This window comes from Camponotus floridanus, unplaced genomic scaffold (assembly GCF_003227725.1).
Source record: "Camponotus floridanus strain SB8 unplaced genomic scaffold, Cflo_v7.5 scaffold14, whole genome shotgun sequence".
In the NCBI taxonomy this organism is placed as follows: Eukaryota; Metazoa; Arthropoda; class Insecta; order Hymenoptera; family Formicidae; genus Camponotus; species Camponotus floridanus.
Window position 1 is genome coordinate 1,700,941 of NW_020229259.1, and position 24,928 is coordinate 1,725,868.

The 24,928-nt window shown below is 37.5% G+C and overlaps 1 protein-coding gene across 3 annotated transcripts in view; it reads right to left on the reverse strand.

Moving 5' to 3' along the window:
* LOC105255637 (discoidin domain-containing receptor 2) overlaps positions 1–24,928 on the reverse strand; it is a 503,453-nt gene that overhangs the window by 59,362 nt on the left and 419,163 nt on the right. For all 3 annotated transcript variants that reach the window (XM_025406310.1, XM_025406309.1, XM_020028910.2), the window contains 2 exons: positions 12,756–13,001; positions 7,424–7,526 (listed from right to left, as the gene is read on the reverse strand). In XM_025406310.1, the coding sequence (XP_025262095.1) occupies positions 7,424–7,526; positions 12,756–12,936 (284 nt within the window). In that variant the 5' untranslated portion in view covers positions 12,937–13,001. The remainder of the gene's footprint in view (positions 1–7,423; positions 7,527–12,755; positions 13,002–24,928) is intronic.

A 24,928-nucleotide genomic window follows, 5' to 3' on the forward strand; every position in this document is an offset into this window, starting at 1 on the left:
CAGCACTTTAGTTCCTGTTGAGATAATTAAAATGCTACGTCTGATGGGGAGAATATGCAGCCATACGCGCTCCATGTACAAGATAAAGATTATCATAGGGAATAGAGAACTCTAGTGCAATAGCACTGTGTCTGCATACATTCCTATATTTCTATTATTTCTAAACATATCGGGGAATTGCGACTTATTAATTATTTTTAAAATATTATTATTAAAATTATTTTTATAATGTTATAATTAATATTACTTTAAAAATAATGTTTAATATATTTAGTAAATAAAGAATCTCGATCGTATAATTCACATAAAGCATGCGAATGATTGAAATTTCATAAACTGTAACAGCACTGTGTACATATTTTTATATTTCCACATACTCGGAGAGCTGTGTGTATAATAATTATTTGTAAAATATTATTATCAAAATTAATTATTTTAAAATATTATTTTTAAAATATTATTTAATATCTTTAGTACAACAAAAAATATCAATCATATGATTCACAATCGTGTAAAGCATACGAGTGATTAAAGTTTGTGTCCTGTATAAATAACAATCCAATCAATTCTCCGACAATTCTATCGTAATGGGGACAAGGAAACATTAATATCCACAACAATTTAGAAACTTTTCTGCAAAAGCTGCACGGTAACGTTCAGAATGGCGATGAAAATTGTCTGGACGATCATATTTCAGCGCCGACAGCCCGTACAATTCGCTACCGACTCGACCGGAAACTATCTCGGGCGAATATTTGTCTCGCGGGTCATGTTAAGCGGCCCAACGTTTTTTCGTCGCGCTACACTGACAGAATTCGGTGTTGTCAACGAATCTAAAACTTCGAGTCATGTAGCGAATGTATCGATATCCAAATGCCGCCGCCCGGTGGTCGTTAGTGAGAGTTTCGTTCAACTCGCTTCGTGATTTTTCGGAACAACGTGAACTGAAAAGTTCGTCCATCACAGCGACAACGTTCAATGTACAGGCATGAATGAAAAATCGAGCAATAAAGCCGAATAAATGTACCTTTTCATTTATTTTTAGTATTTTTAAATATAATCTCCGATATATTGTTTCTGCAAACGTCGTCACGCATATTTGTCTGATCAATTCGTTCATTAACTACTTAAAGAACGATCGTACAAGTACGTTCCTTTGCAGCAACGTTGAAGCGAAATTGTCAAAGAAAGTGAAAATTATGTTTTCCCATAATTATATCGTATCAATTAAATATAATGATCTTGAGAAGAGATGTTTTCTGAGTCTTTCATGTCGCGATTCTTCCTCTATAAAACAATACGGTACGATAACTTTCAACGTGTAACAAGTTTAAGTTTGCGGCACTTGGTTGGAAAGCTCAAGTCTTGTTTCAAGGAAGAAAGTTTCGCGAAATGTACGAATTGTATCCATCGGAGAGAATACCCAACACGAGGATTTCTTAGCACTCTATTATTGTTGAGAGTTATCTGTTTCCCCGACATGTGTAGTTGCTTAAATTTTCCGAACAGCACTAGAAATACGGAATTGCGTCGTCGAATATGGCGAAATTTCGCCCAAACGTTTCAACTGTCTTTCTCGCGAAAAAAAAGTAAAATAAATAAATAAATATGCGTACATACATGATACGTGATGGGCAATCAGAAAATGCGTGATCGAAAGTTGATTGGAAAATTTGAATATATTTGTCGAATCGTGCGCGCTCGTAAAGTTTGAATGGAGAGAGTTACACATTCGTGCATCAATGATGATTTCATGGACGAATCTCCGTGATCGTTAACGGAGAATTCGTTTCGGTTGCTCACGATTTCCTGACAGTATGAGGAATAGAGGGAGATAGGAAGCCCCGATATGTCAACGTCGCTGATATTCGATGAATCGGGACTGAAAATCGCACACCCCTACACATACACCTATACCGGGGGTATCGTATGCACATAAATACATATATATACATACATATATATATGAGATATATATATATATATATATATATGTATGTGTGTGTGTGCTGGGCGTTGGTATGTGCAGTTAAATATAGGGAGCAACGTTCACACGCTCGACACGGAACGCGGAAGCGGCGAAATAGATTTTCGTTATCGCCGCGTTCTCCCCGGTTCGCATACGACAGAATAATATCTCTCTGAGGCAGATCGACTGCCGAACTTCTCCATAGAAATTCGATATCGCGCGATACGCCTCTCGCACTGATATTTTAAAAGAGACGTACGATATTTTCGCGCGATCATCAGAGAAAACATCTTAGAAAGAAGTTAGCGCGCAAATTCTTACGTTGACGAACAACTTTTTTTTTTTGCAGAGAGGCGTGTTCGCGGTCGCATAAAGCGCAAACTTTCCGAATTGTGCACGGTATATTATTTCCGAAAAAAAGATTCATATAGATAGCATCTCCGCAAACAGATGAATTAATAAGACATAATTTCCTGGTGACCCAGTTGTATCTTAACGACTATGTTAATGTAACGAGGGTAAAATTTCATCACGAAAAGCCCTTATCACATTTACCACGATGATATTTTGTCTCTCCTTTTTCTTACTCTTCCATTTGTTGTAAAAATCGAGTTTTCCTATACGAGAAGAATCCTTGTAATTAAGAACGAACGTTACATGAAACGATTCGCTAACGGAGGTGATGCGAGAAGAGAAAGAGACTTTTCGATATAAGAAATGAAATTCGAGATATTCGGAAACTGAGAAATAAAACATTAATAATAAACGTTTCGTTTCAAAAGACAAAAAATACAATCTATAAATAAAGTGAGAAATAACAATAAATTATTAATTATCTCATTTTACTATACAAATAAAGATGCAGCTTTTAATGTGCACGTTAACTTGAAAAAGAACATTATTGTCATATTAATGTATTCATAAAACTTTGTAAAAGTCTGTTGTAAACATCTGTTTTCTATATAACTTCCCCTTTAAACACGCTTACGATCACCTCGACTTTTGAACTGTCCCTCAAGATGCATCCGGGACATGCATCTCCGCGCCAGAGAGTCTGTTTTGCGCATGTTGCACGTAAATATAGGGTGTCGCGTGGAATGCACGTTTCGTTTATCAAAAGAATTCCGCCCGTTCTTGGCCCAGGTCCCAGAAGAACGGACGACCGGAACTGGATATCAGCGCCGGTGAAACGGTGCCGGGCTCTGTTCAGGGTGTTGCACGATCCCGCGCACCCTCTGAACTCCCTCCAAACCTTCCCGAGATTTATACGAAAGTACATCGTCACGCGAACGAGGCTTAAGCTACGAAATGCGCGGCGCATTTCGGTGATGCGATACGCCGCATCTCTCGAGTGCCTGTTCCATCAGACGACGACGACGACGACGATGATAGCGGCACAGTTGCTCGAGCGATACAAGCGCGAGAAAAAACGAGGAAGGTATCGGAGGAGGAGGCGTTACATAAATCACCGAAACGAGGGAGAGCTACCGAAGGCACCGAAGTTTTCGAATCGTAACAAAGTGGAAGATAGCCAGACTCGAAGGCTGGAAGAATATGGCTACCATTTTTCCTCGGCTTCGGCTGCTGAAAGCACACGTAACGGCGTAGGACAGTTTATGTCCGCGTGATTCTAGGACCCACCCCTTGCCCGCGATCCCTTAATAGATCTTCTCTCATACCACTTTTTCGCACATCGAAGATTTCGGCTTGTCACGCCTGGGCCCTCGTATTCTCTCCCTTTTTCGTTCTCTCTCTCTTTCTCTCTTTCTCTCTCCCATCGTCTATTTCGTTCCACATTTTCCCCTGCCTCTTACATCGAGCTACCACCTCGGACGTCTCCTTTTCGTGCCAACTCTAAAGCGATACGAATGGCTCCAGCGCCACATACACGAAAACGAAAAACTTTTTTCGTTGCACGTACTAGCATGCCCGTCCACTTTTCTGCCCGGGCCCTTATCGATCGTGTCTCTTTGTGCGTGGACACGCTTTCTCGCATCGTCCCGACTTCTACTTGGTCCTTTTGTATTTTTGTCCACTGTCTACTCCCCTATTGTTTGCCCTCGCATCGTTATTTACGTCGATGTTGCCGCGCACACTAATTACAACTACGTGACAGAGTATATTAAAAACTAAAAAGAACGTGTTTTTTTTTTAACTGTAATAAGCTTCAGCCCTGCAGCTTAACGTAAACTGAGAATTAGCTGTAAAATATAAGCTCCAGATGTTTTATGTGTTATTTAACAAAGCGTATTGCACAAAGGAACGAAACGTCGTATGAAACTAATTGGCTCGTTAAAAATATTACGTGGATACGTGCGGAAATTACGTTTTCGCTATTTATTATGTATATCCTACTTAACCACCTGGCGGAATGGATAACAATGACCTTAAAATGTCGCAGCGCTGCCTTGTCGCGGCCGTCTCTAACAAAATGTACGATGCAATTTCGTTACGGCGGAAAACCGAGGACATGTACTTTGAAATGTAGTGCTTTAACGCTATGTGTGCAACGCTGTGTCATATTCCGCGAAGTAGATACTCGGCATACGGCGGAGCAATATCTTACTCGTGTCCCTTTGTCCCTCTAGGACCGGTCCTCCCCGACCTCGTCATATGGAAATCTATCTTTCATCTATAATTATAATCATACGCACACACATATGCGATATATCCCGCGTTATCGCGGATCCCGGCGCGATAACACGTGTATCGCGATAAACGTCGGTAAACTATTCAACTATACCAGTAGTGGAAACCAGATTCGAAGCTAGATACTCGTCGAATATCAAGCGAGTGTCTTTGCTCCAACACGCTTCGTGACATCGGAAAGATTTTATCGTAATGAGAACTTCCAAAGCGATTACCCACGAGAAACCGAGAACCTACAATTATACAATTTCATTTTAGAGCGAATACGTTTCACGGCGTTCGCCGCTTTCTCACGATCAATTCTCTTTAATTGTATTAGAATCTTTCTTCAACCTTAAACATTTTTATATCACTACGTGAAATTTCGAGCAATATATAACATTAGATGATGTAATAAAAGACTTATACTTCAATGACATAAACTTTTATATATAATTGTGTATATACAAGGTGTCTAGTGAAATCTTGTAAAAATATTTCCTGAGAATTCTCCGATTTTTCGATATTTAAAATTATCGAAGAAAAATAATTTATAAGAAAATTCCCCGAGTCCCAAGAAAATTCCACGATTATTTCGTAAATTTTCAAAGTAAAAAAGAAACTTTTGAGAATTTTCTAGGTTTTTCCAAAACGTAGACATCCTACAGATATGATTTCATCTAAATTCATTCCCGCTATAAAATCAGTAATTTATGCATTATAAATGCAAGAAATAGATAAAAGAATAATAAAAGAGTAATAAAAAGAAGAGTATAAACGAGATAATTTTGCAGATAAAAAGAGAAAATAAAGAGAGATATTTGCTGAGTATCGAGACGTGTAGTAACCTTGTAGACATCATGGCGGACGAATCGCGGCCCTGAAAAATTAACCGGTTCTGGGTTGTCGTACCCCTTTTGCGAGAGGGTGCGACGCCTTGCTCTAATACAGATTTATTGCCACCTAAGAGCCGGAGCCAGGCGTTCTAATACAGGTATTATGCTGACGCAGGCACGAGGAATTTACACGAAATTGGAGGTAATTTGTAGGGGTCGAGCGCAGCCCCTTCTACCTTCGCCGCCGACCTTCTTTCGGTCGCTACTATCCTATCCCCTATTACATCGTACCGGACTTGTGTGTGGCCGTGTATCCCGAAACTCTCCGGTAACGACTTGCTCGAAGAACGTAACTCTCCAACGAGAGTTGTCTACCTCGAAATATGCAGCCGTGTAGACTGCTTTTTGATTTACGAAGTAGATAGTTAATTAAAATGTCACGGCTGATCGGTCGCGTACGATGATTTAATTAAAATTTTTTAATTGCTGAACACGCGACCTACGATCTCACCGCGATGATTTTTCAAAAAGTACATACATATAAAATATACATATATATATGTGTGTGTGTGTGTGTGTGTGTGTGTGTACACATATATATCATTAACGTTGTTGGCTGACATCCTAACGAGAGTATCAAAATACGAAAGCGGTTATTATCGGAGATCGCTTCACGGTTTTTGGTGGGCGCAAAGAGCCTAACCGTAAATTGTCGTATATCGTTGACGAGATCGATCCACACAGCTCGCTTCTGCGGTCTACGTAGATAGGAAACCCGTTATTAATGATGAAAGTGTGAAGATAATATATATCCACTAATCGCGGATGATAATCTACCAATTTCATGAAGGCGATCAATCTTAATTTTTTTAGTATCATTATTAATTCTAAACAGAGATTATTATATACGTGTTAATTTTATATTTATAGCGCGTATTTTGCATCAAACTATTTATAATCGTCACGTTCGTTTTACTATATTATACAACTATATTATACTATATTATAAAAAAAGAGATTTTATAATTGCTGTAAAATCATAATTATTAATAAATAAACAAATATGATTTAAAAAAATTGTTTCTCGAAAAATTAATTTGCCATTGACCGTGCGAGTACATGTTTAAGAAAATTTTCATTCTCCTCTATATCCTTTCATAATCGTCATTAATTCATTTTCCGATAAGAGAGACTTTTACAACCGTGCTTTCGAGGCCGCGTGTTATTTAAAATTTTAATACATCTAAGAGAGGCGCGGAGCGCAAACGCCTTACTAGCGAGTGATTTTAATCTCGGCGTTGTAATAAGGAATAAGTGAACTACAGGTAGCACAGGTTCCCTAATGCTATTGCGGGACATTTCTTCATGTCACGCGATTTACATTACGAGGTTAAAAGAATTCCGATACTACAATGTGATGCAGATGGCAATTACATAATTTAATTCTAACACAATGTGAAAAGCGATGTGATATACATGTGTGTGCGCCCCACGTATTATATTATTTTATATCCAAATCTATCTTAAGGCATTTTTTTTCTAACTGCATTTTTAGAATTAATTAAATCTTAATGAGATTACGATAGATTATTCGCACAAATTCCGATATGTATCTTATATTTTTAGATGGGTTAAATATATACATTCCCCGATATTATTTTTGGTAATAGCAATAAGGAAAAATACACATGTAAATAAACAAGTAGCAATTTAGTGTCACTTATATAGATTGATATAAGGATTATAAATGCACAAAATTTTAGATTTATATAACAAAATTTAAGTTGTTGGAAAAAATGTGAAATATACAAGCTTTCAAGCGAGAAGATAAATGTGATTTAAAAAAAAGCACGATCTGTGCTATTGCGCTAAATAACATCGGAACTATAAACGTTTGCGAAAGCGTATATTCTGGGAATATTCGTTTCGCTGAGATACCAAAATGGTCGACTCGCTTGATGCCAGTCTTGCGATACGATTGTTCTCCTACCTGGCATGTTTCGGTCCGAGACTAGGATCGTATATAGAACTCGCTGAGATGTCTTCATCGGGGATTTCTCCGTTCTCCATACCCAAAGCCGTAGTACATTGTCCTGAAAACAATTCATGATTACACTAGACAAAATTCAATATCAATCTTCATTTCGTTAATGTCGCGCATTAGAACGAAAATTTCGAATGGATAATGGTAATAATTATGGAATAATTATTTCGACAAAGATTCACCGAATTCGTAAACAATTAATCTCACATATTTACATTTCTATATATTTTTATTGCAATCAGATTCACGACAGTTTTATTCTGACATATTTTTGTCTGTCTAATGATATTATTGTAGAAATTTTCCAATAAAATTCTCAAAAATATTGGCTATTACAAATATATAAATTTCGTTTTCTGGGTAGAAGTAATTTGATATTGTCTACTGGCTACACGTAAAAAATAATTTAAAATTCTATCAAGTATCTCCTTTTTAAACTTTTTTATGAGTTATCGCTATTTTGATTATATTTAAGATATCGATGGAACCAATGTGAAGCATCTCTTAATTAATATAATAAATTCGATGCTATCGCATTTTCTTCTTTGTGTTGCTACAAAACAAATATCGATAAAAGCACGTAAAAATAAAATTTCTCTAAACATCTTAGTGGCATTTTGATTCAAAGTATACAGAGGTTTTCCTTTCTTTCTTCCTCTCTCTCTCTCTCTCATTTATGTACTTTTTATTTCTGTTTCAATATATATCTATAAATAAAGAAAATATCGAAAAATAAAATAATAAAACGACACTTTCTGATATCGTTTTTTTTTTCGCCGTTGTATATATAAAGTCATTCCGCAATGTCGTCGAGAAAAATCAATAGTAGGAATATTGACCAGCAATCACCGATGACAATCAGTCGCCATATATATGCGAGATGCGATAAATCCTCCAATTCGCAGGAGCTAGTCCAGCCAATACATATCTTGGTGCGCGGCGCGTACAACGTTACTATGCTTAAACTACGGTACTGCAGTTACAGCGGAAAGTTTCAAAACTGCAGAATGCAGCGGACGTGGGATTAGCCTAGCCTCCGGAGCTACTACCGGTCGGCTATGGTCTCCATGAGCCGGTATTACCGCGAACAAAACTTCGTTTGTGTTTGTAACTGTCCCCTACGTTTCACCCACCGTGCATTATATGGCAAAACTTCATCCGGTATACCGCGGTAGCGTGACTAAAATCTGCGTTCGATGTGTCTAAAAAGATGTCAAATTGCGGGATTACTGCGTTTTTCCATTTATGAATTTTCTATAATTTTATACAACATATATATCGCAATCCCGTAAATTCCCAGTATTGAATAGTCATAATTTTTTAAATCTGAAATCTCTTCATAAAATATAAATGTATCAATAATTGATAAATTAACATTGATAAATACATACAAAAAAAGCAATCTATCATAAAACTGAGTAATCTGATAAAGCGGATATCAAGTAAATAATTATATTTGTATTTCATAAAACTTGCGATGCTCACATTTGAAAGAGAATTACAGAAGATTTAAATTTATTTCATTGTCGATCATGAACGAGAGCAAATGCGACAACTTATTACTTTGCATATACAATAAAATGGCTGCCGGTGATTAAGATAAATATTGGAAAACTACATTTCGCAGATTGTGTCAGGTTTTTTTCATTGAGAATAGTTAGTATATCGCAGAATGGTTGGTAATGGCGTAGAATTCATTTAATGAAGTCCATTTAACATAACTTCTTATTTTCTCTTCGTGTTTGCTATTTTATTAAATTTTTATGACTTTTCTAGTGCGCTGCAAACTGGATTCTTTGCATTTTTTTTCATAAAAAATGCGCGCTATTCCCTTATTACATATTAGACTTTATTACATTTTCTTTATACAGTCTTTTATTTGATTCAGTGACGTGAATTATTATATTTAATAATTATAAAAATTATTATATATACATAGTGCATACAATTATCATTAATATCCCAATATCAGTACAGTTATTAATTAGTAAGCTTATACAAACAGAGACAATAGTAATTGAAAAACACGCGTGAAATAAAAATCAAATGTTCTAATAAATTGAAAATGAAGCCGAGAAAATCGCTACATGTATACAAAATTATTATCTAATAACCATTGGAATATCTCTCCATTCAGACTGAGTAACTTCGATCGTATTTGCAGCTAGTATTCGCCTTTATGTTGCATCCGTTAATGCAACGTAGTGCGAATGAGATGAACTGTGTCGTAATTATCGAACTAACCTGGATTTGGAGCGAGCCACACCGCTGCATCAGATGTTTCGCACCCGAATATTATCCAACGAACAAAATATTCGTTTAAATATTGCATTGTATCTCTTCGATAAAGAGATAAAAGGGAAAAACATAAATGAGTAAGGAAAATTTTTAAATATATCTGTAAATGAAATGATAATTTTTATCTTATGCTAATGCACTTTGATTCTTCCAGAATAAATAAATATCTCTATTATGTAATATCCTAACTTAAAGCGCAATTCACACTCTGTATTTTAATCCTTAAGTGTTTTTGTACTTTGTGTACAAGAACGCGTGGCGTATCGTATGCATTGAATATCCAATGTACACAACGATAACGGGCTATGAACCCGAGCTTTAGTGTCATGTCCCAAAGCAATAAGTCAGGCTGACATATTGGGATATCCTAGACGCGATGTGTTTTCGCGCAACATGCAGGATAGTGAACGATTTCAATGATTTGTGATGTGTAATTGACAGTTTTAATTTGCTGAGAGCTTAAAAGTGTTCAAGTGACAGTGTATAATATTTATAACGTTATTTCTTTCGATTTAGAATATCAATTATTTCAATTCAATTATTTCAATCAATTATCAAAATTAACATATAGCAGATGCTAAGGAAACAATATGATATCAGGTATAAAAAAACCATGAAACTAAATATAATGTAATAACACTTAATAACTATCGATAAATATAAAATCAAAAATATAAAACAAAATAACAATATAAACACAGGCTTATTTTAAGGACCAACCAAATAAGAAATCGATTATAGGCAAGAAAAAATTGTATATAACATTAAGCAAATACAAAGACGTTAATAATACTGATATTAAAAAAATTAAATTTGAAAATTACAAAATAAAATAAAGACGCAAACGTTTCGATCCGCTTCGCATCATTTTCAATGCTTATAAATAAACGCTATAAATGTATACAGAGAAATTTTGAAAATGTCAAACGACAGCAAGGTATAAGCGCAAAAACAAGAGATTTCCTATCATAATAGCAGACAAAAAAGCTTTCTTTTAAAAGATGTTAACGCAGAAAAATTAGGGTATGCAACTTGGGTATGACATTTTCAAAATTTCTCTGTATACTTTTATAGCGTTTATTTATAAGCATTGAAAATGATCCGAAGCGGATCAAAACGTTTGCGTCTTTATTTTATTTTGTAATTTTCAAATTTACATTTTTTAACATCAGTAATTGTTTACGTTACGATTATTAACATCTTTGTATTTGCTTAATGTTATATACAATTTTTTCTTGCCTATAATTGATTTCTTATTTGGTTGGTCCTTAAAATAAGCCTGTGTTTATATTGTTATTTGATTATTGTCTTTCGACCACCTTTACTTTGTTAGTCTTTTTTATTTTATAAAACAAAATGTTTAAATATTTTTCACATATTAAATGTGTATGTTGTAACTTCAAGTTTCCTTTATTTCCTAAATGATTTATTTCCTAACGTAATAAAGCAAGAAAAATTTAATATCAGGACGAATGAATGCGAACTGTAACGTATTCTCGTTTTACGGATATCTCCATTTAACACAACATCCTCTTGCAGGCAACATACAATTAATTTGCATAAAAATATAGCGGATAAGCGGTAAACAACGAGCGGCGGGAGTCAGAAACTGCGGCACGCCAGAACGAATCGGCACAATGCACATCTCGCTCCCGCTCGTCTGCATCTGAGCAGCTATTAGATAGTATTGTTAATTCGTTGTGCGACTGACATTTCATTTACGAGGGTACAATGCCTCGGTGAGGCCAGGTGTGTAGGCGGTGCGGCATTATTGCGTACACGCTTCAGTACCGGGAGAAGAAGAAAAAAATTAGTACGCACGACATCCCCGGTGGATATCATGCCTGTTCCGCTCGTGCAACAACAAAGGAATCATCTTGTCCACGATTTTCTTTGTCAGCTTTCTTGTATTTTAAATTTTTATTAAAACTTTGCAATTTTACGAAATAATTGTTGTAATAAACAAAGATTAACTGTTAAATATTTTTTAAAATAATATATTTATCATTATATGTTATAATATATTTATATATTTATAATTTTAAAAATATACTGAAATAGACCTCTCTCCTAGATTTTTGTCGAGCTAAAAAACCTCTCATTTTCGCCCGCAATCACCCATGTTGCCCATAACTTTTTTTAATGATAATTTTATCGCCGCAGTTCGCGTAAATGTGCGATTATCTATAAGGGCTTCGGTGTCTGTCCTCAATATTGCCTCAGCGAAAGAAAACACAATGAAAAGAAAAAAGCGTTTTATTTGCGAGGAAAAACTTGAACAGATCTCCACTAAAATATAATATGATCGCGTGTAATATTAAATCAAGAGCGGTAGAACGAGAGGACGATAGATAATTGAGCAATCTTCCAATAATCAAAGTTGATGATGCCGTAATTAACTCATAAATTTATTGCCGGCGGCAGCCAGTTTATTATGGGGTTTGATCCACTTACTATCTCTTTATACAGTTCACTCCCTTTTTAGACAGTTTAAAACAATATTGCACATTCATAATAACAATGTGCAAATGTGATATAATTTTAATTAAATTGATATTAAAATAATATTTCAAGAAAATTATCATCTCTAAAATTGTTAAATAATTAAATTTTGCCGTACGTTTTCGGCGTTATTTATATCTTTCAAAAGTAGTTTATTGAAAAGACACGCAATATGCTAACGAGTGTCGACAGCTTTCATAAATTAATTTTTACGTGTGATTCAGAATTATGGATACGCGAGAATTATATTCTTGTTCCAGAGTTATAAGCATTTTTATCCTAGGAAACTTGTGATTGTCTCCACGGGCCGCCTCGTAAAAGATTTTCAATTGGTAGATGCGACCTTTTGACGGCGCGCCTTGGGACAATAGAGAAGATTGTAAGAGAGTGACGGAAGTTGGCCAAAGAGGCGCCGGTACTTTTCGGAAGTTATAAAACTTGGATATGACGCGTTCGCGGGAGTTTGGATTCCACTTACCTAGATCCGTGCAGCGACAACGCGGCAGGGACAATAGGACGAAGACGGCGATCAGAAGTCCTCGAAGTGAAGTTGGATCGGCGCTGGGACCAAGGACTGGCATGTTACTGGTGACCTGGGCCGTCGGCACGCCGATAACTTGCTCCTCCTCATCACTAACTATCCGCTGTCCTGACCGCATCGGTCATCAAGCACGTTCCTGGCATCGTGATAGTCGCAAGGCGGTTACAGGCTCACGTCGGTGTCCTAAGCGCAGAATGATATATGTTAATCATCCGCAGATATCTTGAGATGGTCGCCGAACACGAACGTGCTCGTGTAATATAAAGAATAATATTATTACGGGGAGTTGCGGCGAAAATAATTCTTAACCGCGCCATCTCAAACGATACGATGTCCTTCTTTATGTCCTTCTTGTGCTCGTTTAATGTAATCGTGTCAGTGTTTTTTGTCCTGTCTCATTGATAAGTTTATCTTCTGGTTCGAGCGAAGAGTCCGTAAAAATAGTGTCGGCTGTTATCGTGAAAATGTATTGCAGGTAGGACGCTACAATGGAATTAACTGTCAAGGTAAATTTACCGACAAAGAATAAAAGAAAGTAGCCAACTCTTACCGCTAAAGTGATGTAGGGTACTCTTAATATAACTCTGGACATTTTCAATAATTAAACAAATATTTTCTTAATTAAAGTTTAAAAATGTGGAAAAACTTGATTAAAGAAAATGTGGAAAAACTTGATTAAAGAAAATGTACTATTATCAAGTGTATAAGAGAAAGAGAGAGAGAGAGAGAGAGAGAGAGAGAGAGAGAGAGATACACATTTTTTCTAAGTTACAAACTTAATATAAATGGTTTATTCCTTTTTTTTAACGCAGACATTTATGTTCCATCGATAAGTATAAAATGAAGCGAGCCATTCATATTTCTGTCAACAAACTCAAATCGTTTTTTTTTTCGGGATAAACTGATTGCCACTGACATACAGTGTAACGGTCATATTTATGTAAATATCATCGCCAGCAGCTACATTTGTCGTGTAAAGCGGAACTCTTATCGTGCTACCACGGTAGCGTAGGCATTTGTTATCATTTTTGCAAATAGCGCTCTCTACCCACCCTCTCGTCCGTCTTCATTCCGGGTCGTACACACAGTTTGCACGATAAGAGGTCTATTTCGTCCGACAAATCGACCATCTAAATATCGCTCCCCCGCGAAATAAAATCGTTTATGATTGGAGTGGCACTTAGTTAAAAAGTCGGCTGTTATATCCGAAGATTAGCCGTGTCAATGGATAATCCGTGTCATTCGTGTCGCGTATTATGCCCCAGCCACACGACTCGAATGGTGGGAGAATTACTATGCCACATGGGGGCATGAAATTTTCATTGCGCTAATGCTATTAGCGAACGCGATCGTTTTCAAGGAGCAGGTCAAGGGAGCTTCTACGCCCTAATGGTGGGCGCTGCTGCTACTGCCGTTGCAATTGCATCCCGCGCATATGTACGATATAAGTACGCGCGTTCCTGCATATGCTGCAATTGCAACTGCAACGCTACGCGGATTTCGCGTCACGCCTCATGCATTATTCACACCTCGCCGGAGGTAAAATTATTTTTCCCCCGGTGTTAGTATTATTAATTTCAGGCGTTAGCCCGATGCGAAACTCCAAACTGGGAAATAACGCCACCGGCGTCCGGTGCGTTTGAGTGCGTTTACGCAGCCGCGCGTGACACAACGTTCGCGTTTCTCTCGATCGAAGAGACACCGCATCACTTTTCACGAGGCCGCACAGTGATTGCGCGACATACTCGAGTCCCTCCATTTTTCCTGCGAATCAACTAAATTGATCTGCATTTCGAGGTAATTTTTTTACGCGGAGACGTTATCTTTGCACCGAGGCCATTTCGTTTCGATGTAAAAAAAAGTTACTTTTATTTACCGAACGCAGCTCTCCGTCATTTATCCTCTCATATGTGTTCCATTTCTTTTCTATATAAATTCGCGCATACTCTTTAGAAACTATGTTCTCATCACTGAGTTATTTTAAACGCGTTTTGTTATGTAGAAAATTAAATAGACGTATATATTATGGTTACATAGAGAAGCATGCATGTATCATAGTTCAAATGAAGACGAAATTCCGATAATGAGAAATAAGTGAGATACTTTATATAGTACTTTAACGGAATCCCGGTGCTGCTATTACCGTTATACTTTATTTTATTATTATATTTAAAGATAAAGTCTTATACTATCATGATTAGATATATATTATAGTATATTCGATATATGCATATTCTGATTAGATATTTTACAAAGTCACAACTACATATAATAGAATATTTCTCTAACATCGAAACAATAAATTAGCATAAGTACATTGTACTGCTATTAAGCTACTACCTTGGAAAAATATCTGTTACGATATCGAATCGTAACCAATATACCGACACGTTCCTTTCATAAGGACTCTGTATGCCTTTCATGCCGCGTCTAAGATATAGGGGCGGAATACGAACGAGGCCCTAAAGCCGTCAGAAACAAGTGTTGCGCTCGGTATTGAAGTTGTAAGATACGGCAATACGTATGCACCAAAACCTATAATGGAACTCCAGATAGGTTGCTTTGAATACTCGATGGAGCTCGAGAATGGAAAGCTATCGGGTACATTGTACCTTTCAGCGAAACCAAGCAAAACTCAGCGAGCACACGTATTACACGAAACGGATAAAGCTCGGACTGAGGTTACACAAATAACAAGCAAGATAATGGAAACGTGTTTTAAACCGCGGGGTTATCCAATGTCTAAAAATGAATAGCCTCTCTCGACAGGGAGCATCATAATGTCTCTCGCGTACAATGTTTTTCCTTTTTTCAAAATAAAGAGCACTGTCACTGAACTTTTGCTGACCATCTATCGAACAGACACTGTCTCACTAATTATTTATCATTAATGAACGATGAGAAAGGATTGCATTATGTCGACATAGCAATAACATTGTTCTTGCGCTCCCGAGATTGCGTATAAATTTGATAAAACTTACCTAAAGGAAGAGAATTAGAGAGAAATTTGCAGGCGACTCTATGGCGCATTCAGAGCTGATCATGTTTATGATGTATCTAAATAAAATGGAAAATTCCCAACATTGTTGCGCGCAACATTTCTCCGCGAATGTTATGATGAGACTGAGATTTATTCACGGCGGGGGAAGTACACATATACGAAGTAGTAAAGTTTCGTTTCTGTTTATACCTGGTAATATACACGACGTGACCTATATAGCGACATTGCGCGTCGATAATATTTACATTTTTAGTGTCTCCTTGTGTGTAACCTAATGTAAAAATCGTTGTCTTTTTTTTTTCAAAAATATATATATCCTTTTTATTTTAATTTTAAATATCTTTATTATATTTGTGTCAGCTACTTTAAATTACAAATAATACATTGAAGCACAAGCCATAAAAGCAGCTTTTATCTCATGTAAATTATGTAAACATCGAATAAATTGTGTAAATATTAAAGTTTTTCCATTTTATCTATCTGTTTTCAAAATTTTAATAAACCATTATGTTACGACAAAGTAAATAATATACATATTATTATAAACATTTTCAGCATATGCGCGTATTTTAGCAGAACACGATTTGCGTAAAGTGTATACTAACAGGTGTGATAACAGATAAGTATCAGATAGCTGTTCGAATAAATTAATAATTTAATCACTTGTTTACGTAACACGAGCGCGTGAGTTTAACTTTTGGCGCGCGTGAAGCAGTTAAAAACTTTAAACATCTCTCCTTGATAGGTCGCTGCTTTGATTCCTTTTCTTGTAACCGGCGAACCACAGTGACTGAAGGAAGGAACAAGCGAGAGATTGCGAGAGTTGGGATCTGCGAAGTGGACCAAGTAGGAGGGAGCGCCTTTTGTGTGTATTCGATAGCTCGTGCAAAACAAACAAGCCTACGAGACACAAAACAGGATCCACGATGCAGAAGCGAGTCCCGTTTGTCCAATGGACGTTCCTCCTTTTCTTCACGGAATACCGAGCACCGTCATTACCCCGTATATATACAGATAGCACGCCGCTCCTCCTTCACCGAGTGAAAGAGGGAACCGGGAGATACGGGGAGAAAGGAGCAGAGGGGCATAGGACGAGGTAAACGGTAGGATTTTGCGATGCAAATTTCATTCCGGTCTCTTCCCCCTGCGGCACCGCTCCTGCCCAACCTTCCTAGTCAGCCCTTTCCCCGTCTATCTCCGTTCTTTTATTTTCTACTTCTAGTTTTCTTTATCTACGACCTGCCTTTGCCCCTCTTTTTGAAATCATCTCGGGGGAGAGTCCTCTCTGGCTGTCGTCGACCACCCCGACGAAATTATCGCGATCGCCTCGCTCGGGCGGACACGCTTTTTCGCGGTTCGTCGCGATTTTCACAAGGAAGAGCTCGAGCATAGCCAACATCGGCGAGAACTTGTCGCGGATGCGATCGTCGGAGTCGCTGAGAGCTGACGGCGCTGAAAAAAACCCAGGAAATGCAGAAACGCCGGTGGAATTAATTAATTCTGACAGGCTGTTATCCACCCATCTTTTTAAACGACAATACGCCATCACGCGTTCGTCATCGACGACGAAAGGCTTTCCTCGTTTTCCAGATCAAGAATAACCATCCTCGACGCGGCTCGAGGCTCATTGCTTTCAACTGAACAATCGTCGATTCAATGAAAATAATTAAGAATGACGGGCAATGTCACTTTAAATCGATATTAAAGCTTTGACGAGAAAGCGCGAAAAAACAGTCCTTAGAGGAAGAGAGCAACGCTTCAATTTCTCACAATTATATAATTATTTATCGTTAGTAATCCATCAATTTTACAACATGCGTTTCGCGAAAAACTTATTGTGTTAATCGACGAATCGTTCTTCTACGATTTTTGCTCGGATAGAAAACTAATCTGAAAGCGTCTGGATCGCAATATTCTTCACTTACTTCCTACATCGATTGTTATTCTTATGCGTATCTGTAACTTTAAAAATTGAGTAATCGCACGAATTGAAAGAAAGTCAACAAATGTCTCTTTTGACAAATAAAAAATGCACGTAAAAAATTAAATCATTTTATTAATATAGAGCATGTTGTTCATGCTTGAAAAAAAAAAAACCACTTCAATTTTTTTTCTCATAAACGTCATATTATTCATCCTGCGGCGGACTTTGTTTATCATAACAGGTAGCAAGACGAATTAATGTAATCCTCGTTAACGACCGCAGAAACGACGCCAGACATTAAACTCATTGCTCTTAGGGGTCGCAGCTAATCCAGTATGGATTACCCGCGAGAGAAAAAGAGCGGGAAAGGAACACCGGACGCGCCTCTCTTCGCCGGGGAGAAGAAGGCGTACGGAAAAGAAAAAGTATATGAAATTTAAAAGTCCGCCGAGTCGCTCGTCGTTAAGCAAGGGTTTAGCGGTTCTTTAGGGAGGATAAAAATGTGTATATATAGGTAAACCTCTCCTGTCCCTCCGTTTCTTTTTCTTCCCTTCTATTGTATGCGGTGAGCAAATGTATACTCGATATGCTTACTTCGCTCCACAGGATCCAGCTCGATTCGCAGAACTTCCGTCGATAATGCAAGCATCGTTGCTCGTCTTGATGGAGACGATTCAGGTAAGGCTTCGCTCGGAATTATTCGGTTTGTACCAATTTCGAGCCCATCTCGTCTTCCCTCCGCGTTTCTCCTTCGTCGACTACCGCTACTTGTGTCGGTACCGCTTCTACTTCTATTCTAACCAATACCCCGCCGCTGATCCAGTTCCTACGTACTCGAACAATCGAACCGTTTCCTTAGGAGAAACCGAAGGATTTGGGAAAACACGGTTATCGGATCGAACAGCGCCACTTTGCTACCGGCAGAAAATCTCACGGGAACCTAAAGACTGACGTTTACACCTCAAAGAGAAAACTAGAGAGATTCCTTCTTACAACGTACAAATCCGATTTAAAAATTCCAGCTGCGTTAATCCCACGCACTAATATGTAGCGTTATATCAATGGTGTTAAAATTTATTATATAATACATATTATTATATAATTTATTATTATTTATTATATAATACATATTATTATATAATTTGTTATTATTTATTATATAATTCACATCTGTTTATTGTATAATATACATATAATATTTAATATTGCTTACATATGAACATTAAGCCATCACAGGATGGAATACAAAAATAATGAGAAGATTTGCAAGTAATAAAATTGGTAAAAAAACTTGCGCAAAACGACTCTATAACTACAAATATTTTAAATATCTTATGTAGTTTTAGTTAAAATTAATATGCGGATTATTTTTCGAATTTATTGCATCAAAGTTTAATGTTTTCTAACGTCGGTTTGAGAGGCGACCGAAGAAGTTGAAACTATCTCCACTGTCAAGTTAAGTACACCACTTATCGCCACTCGTCGTGGCTCTTGGAAACTATGAAGCTTTCGAGGGCTTTCTCCTAGAAGAAGAATTTCGCATGCAACACAGCCGATATCGTGCCATTCTCGTAAAACTCGCATTTCCTTGTTATAGAGATGATATATCGTTGGCATTAGAAATTTTCATAAAGTCTATTATGAAACATCGTAATAATTCAAGAATATAATGTGACGGATATTATATAATTTCATATCAGTCATCGAAAATAGCAATTTTTTGTAATATTATAATAGAATATGTATGTGTGTGTATTTACAATATTATTTTATTAAAAATTGCAAATATATAACAATATTTCTGATAACATATAATTACTATAATTATTCGTGCATACATTTTGACAGAATTTACGTACGATAATAATTTACACATCAAAAAGTAAGAAGAAAATCGTAATTTAATATTTAAATGGTAAATTAATTGGTTAAAATAAAAGCCAAACTTTCTGATAAAATAGAAAATTTCAGCTGTTGTATTATAAAAGAGACAAATATTTCTTTCATGCAGACGCGTTTACATCAATGTTTCACGTTATACTTTCTATGCAATCTTTTCCAATATAAAATGATTATTATCCCCTTCAGAGTAACTGTTTTACAGACTATTTTATATTTATCATAATTGTAATATATTTCTTCCTCTTTAAAGTGCTCTTTGCTACAATTACATTTACACAAGACCGTTTAATGTATCTTTTTCTCCTGAAAACGAAACAGTTTCCGAGTTTACTTGAATTTAAAAAAGTTAATTATTTCATAAGTATGATGACAATAAATTGTCGTGTAAAAATATTTTTTAACTAGGTAAAAACGAAAACTTTAATAAAAATTTATTACATTATTATTATATTGAATTTCTATTGATGAAATTATAGCAAGAAAGAATCTGCATTTTAAAGTATTACGATATCGCTCAAGTAACATGTATTATGCAGAATCTTATGATTCCTACCTATGTGGAAATTATATATATGCATATCGACAAAACAAATATTCAAAAAAACTTTTGAATACGTTAATGATCAGTATTCATTCTGTTCAGCTAGACACATTTGATTTTCGTCAACATAGCAATTAGCAGGATTCATCGAATGTGCTTACCTAGTAATCGAGTGACCCATCTGTTCAGTATTTTGCAATATCAACAAAATTATATAGCATGCACGGTTAAAAAAATGTTTACGTAAGCCAGTTTACGAAATTTACATTTTTTAAATTAACAATTTTTTGAGATTGCTCTATCATAACTCTGAATAAAAAAAAATTGCACATATAAACAAAATAGATAAATCAACATGATTGTTTAATGGAGAACAAAATCAAATAAAGAAAGAAACGATATATGTTTTATCAGTTAATAGCATCAGCTTATATATAGAGTATCTCTACAAATAAAATTGAAACAAATCTTTAAATAGCATCAGCTGTTTAAAGATTTGTTTCAATTTTATTTGTAGAGATACTCTATATATTGCAAACATTTGCATAAAAATACACGCGAAGAATAAAACTGCGATATGTCCCAATTCGAATCAAGAGCCGTGGGCTTTATTGTTATCTCACGAAACAGAGAACTAGTCGGAAAGAGAGAGAGAGAGAGAGAGAGAGAGAGAGAGAGAGAGAGAAGGAGAGAGAAATTTCTCTGTATTTTGCCTAGAGCGTCAAAATATCTGGGTTTAGCGGCCGTCCTTTGTGTATACCTTGCACGCTATCGATATCTGTACATTGTACGCTATAAGGCACTCGCGAATTCACGGCATTTTAAATTGCTAGTTGCTTGATAACAACCACACAAACGGCTGCAGACCGTTAAAGTGTCAGATAAGAAATATTTCAGTACTCTCTTATGTTATCCGCTATTGTCTGGAAAAACGGTAGCCGCGCGAATAAACTTAACTGACGTAGAAGAGTTATCTCAAATCCGTCCGTAGGAAGAAACTCTGCCTTTAATTCCTTTTTTATAGATTCTTGAAATTAAAGAACAAATTCTTCCATCGTAAACAAATTAATTTTCTTGCTATTTATTATTTGAAGTAAAAGTAATTTCTCTTTCTTTTAGCAAAGCATGAATTTTCTGTCACAGTAGGCTGACTCGCAGAAAGAATAAACACGCTTTCGTGGCAAGATATGTCGCTTGTTGGAAAGACAATAAACGCGGTAACTCCAAAATCCGACACTCGGACGAGCACCTCCATCGTTAAGCCTCGCAATGCGACAATAGAGCGCATTTGACGCAACCCTGTCCTTCCGTAAATAGCACAATCCGAGGATACCTCGTTTTGATATTTAAACGGTGTCCGTCCGTCTATACATACCCCCTACACGCGAGCACGCACACTTTGATTGAGGTATTCATGGCAGCCATGAAAAGCGACCCCGGGACATTTGCTCGTGGATTTCCTCGCCGCTTTCGAGGAGAATGGCAACGCGCGGAACAATAAACGCCAACCAGATGGAGGAAATATTTTAACAGGGCATGCTGCCAACGAAGTGAGCAATTATCCTCTCTTTAGAAACGCGGCAGCGTCATTTCGCGCTTGAATTACGCTCGCATGGACACTTTTTTAATCGACGTATTATTGAGACAATTATAGTTGGCGATGCTAAATAAACTATGATGTAGGAGAATACATTCCGAAGGTATACGAGCGAGTCGCGTGCATCATAATATTTAAAAGGAAATGTTTTCCCTGCAGGATGAGAGAATCAGCTGCACGCAAAAAATGCAGGAGAATTTATCTAACGAATATAATAAATAAAAATATCGAGGCCATTATTGTTAAAGTAACAATGCAATATTTTAACATTATTTAGAAATGAGTGACGTATAACTGCGCAGCGAAATATTATTCCAATAATAGATAATTATGAATATCTGTATAGCGCAGTAGCGTGCTTGTAATGGGAAATATACAATTACGATAACGTTAAAGTGCTATTACGGGAAATTGAATATTAAGCTCGGTTTGATGTTATTTGTTTCGATATGATCTAGAATCATGATGTAACGGCAACGATCAATAAAGCCGGAGGTCCTGGAATTCTAGCCGGAGCGTATTCATCGCTGGGGAAATGCAAGATACAGCGCCTCATGGAAGTCAAGGAAGCGTAAGGAGCTAACTTAGAGAATGGAAGGCTCTTCAAGGAACAGACCATGGATAGTCGAAGGGGATTGTCGGGAGAGCGGGGGGGGGTCTCGGAATAATCTCTTTAAGAGCTCCAGGTATTGAAGCGCAGTTTGAACGGAAGTCTCCTACACTCGACCGCAACCCCTTTCTTCTCGATGGCCGTCGCGTCCACGAGCATGATCGACACGATTTTCATTTACGTATTCGCGGATCGCTGATAGATACACGGTTTCGATACCGTCTCTCGTAAAGCAATTTTCTTCTCCAGGATTAACAACGTTATATTTTGCGCGCGATTCGATCAGCGGGGGTCTCATGGTCGCTCTTTACCTACTTTGTTACTTCAACGACGTAAAGAACGTGTTATCAAAACGGCGGCGCGTCCGTGCAACGAGCCGAGAATTAATTATGATGGATTATCTAATTAGTTACAAGGAGAAAAATGTTTTATTAATCGCCCTCTTTAAAACGATAGACGGCGTACACGCGGATTCTTATCGGGGGGGGCGATCTCATTTCGGGTTAATTGCGTGAAAAGTACAGCCGGTACATTGTGCACAGAGGCGGGCTTGGGAAGGCAGCAGTCATCCGGCGTAATTTGGTGGATGATGGGCGTATTAAGAGCTCGTTGAAATGTTGCAACATTTTCACTAATATATAGTCGCTTCAGCTTTTCTTTTTTCCCTCGTCATCGCTATATTTCGTACACCCGGTGACATATCTTACATCGCGGCTCATTAATGCCGGATATGAAAAATGCGAGGGTTCGCTTAACGAGGGAAATGCGTTAACAATGTCCCAGGATATGAAAAAATGTTGGCGTAGCCCCTGTAGGAGAATGTGCAAATCGTGACCGTGCGTTTCCTCGGCGCCCTCGCAAAGAACTAGGTTTATACTTTAATCGTAACGTTTCTTGAAGTAATGCTGCAATTCTATTACACGCCTGCGAGCTGTGAAAATGGCGCTTTATGATGACAGTCTGGAAACTTCGGTAACGTCCGCGAAGCTACACAATTCACCCTATAAAGTCGACTTTATGAGAAAACTAGTGACCTTTTCTACCGGTACATTTCTTCTCCAGGAAAAGTTCCCTGGCAGCTCTAAGGCTTGCAAAAAAAATCACTTTGTTTATCGCAGTGGGCAACGCAAACTGACTCTCAAAAAGAGATCTTCGCCGATTAATAATAAAGATTTAAAAGACTTGTAAAATGTTTTACGATAATAACAATCGCGATTTTATTTTCCTGCTAAACAGAAACTTTGGTCTATTCCGGAAGCTTCGTAGCGTAATCTCGATCCGGAACTTATCAACGTAGATCTCTACGGAAAATTGATTTCGTTTTAGAAGAGAACACGAACGCCATTACCATTACTGAAACTTGAGCATTGTGGGTGGAAATCTAAGAGATGAGTTTCGAGAAATCAACGTGCCGATAGCAAAGTCGCGAATTAAAATTTTCTTCCTCAAATAACAGGAACTCTATACCGCCCGGATGTTCTTCCCTCTCTTCTCTCGTTCCCTCTTTCTCTCTCGTTTCATCTCGAGTTGATCGCGGCCGGTTACGAACACACCCGTTCAATTTGACTTCGGAACTTTTCGCGAACGACATTCCGCACTCCTTTTATTCGGGGAAACTCGCGGCGAAACTTGAACGGCACACAAGGTAGACAAGGCCTTGCGGTTAGAGCGGGACGAGCTGAGACGCGGAAGATGAATAGCGTGCGAGAAGGAACGACAAATAGTATGAGATACGGGTAGATAGCGTAAGAAAGACGGAGGGACGGAACAATCTCGCGCAAGGACGGCTAAACGACACTTCATACATGAAAGGTTATCGCGCCTGGTGGGCGCTGATACCAGAGATGTTTCACCATCCCATCCGTTCTCTCGCCACCCCTTCGTTCTTCTTAGCGCGCCACCGTCCTGTCTCATCTTCAGTCCCATCGTGTCGGGTTCATTACTCACATGCAAATAACGGATGTCCTCGCGGCTAAGAAATTCCTATTTATACGTATCGCCGCGACGATCCTTTAAAACTTATCCTCCTCTTGACGTTAGCGCATCATCTCCCTCCGGCTGTCCTTTCTCTCGATTATTCTTCCCTCGTTTTTTTTTTCTCATCGAAGAAAAACCGAGACTCTTAGCGAGGTAAACGGGAATGAGAGTTATTAGATTTCCAATATTTATGAAGGATGCTGCTACGCCATGTACTACCTCCGAGGGAAATACAATAATCGTTTCCGGAACGCGAAGTTGGCGGGTTTGTAAAATCTAGTTACGCGGTCCCGAGTTAAGTTAAATTAAATTAAATAAGACCCGCGAGAGAGCGAGAGAGAGAGAGAGTGTGTGTGTGTGTGTGAGAGAGAGAGTAGGTGAATGAATGAATGAATGAGTGAGTGAATGAAGGAGAGAGAGAAAGAGGGAGAGAACGATGCCAAGAATCAACCGCGAGCGCTTCCTCGTGCGGAAGAACTTCCATTCCGTAGAGATCGAGAGTTACGCAAAGTCCAAAGCCCGTCGGGGCATTCTTTGTGAGATTCAGGTATATCGTAT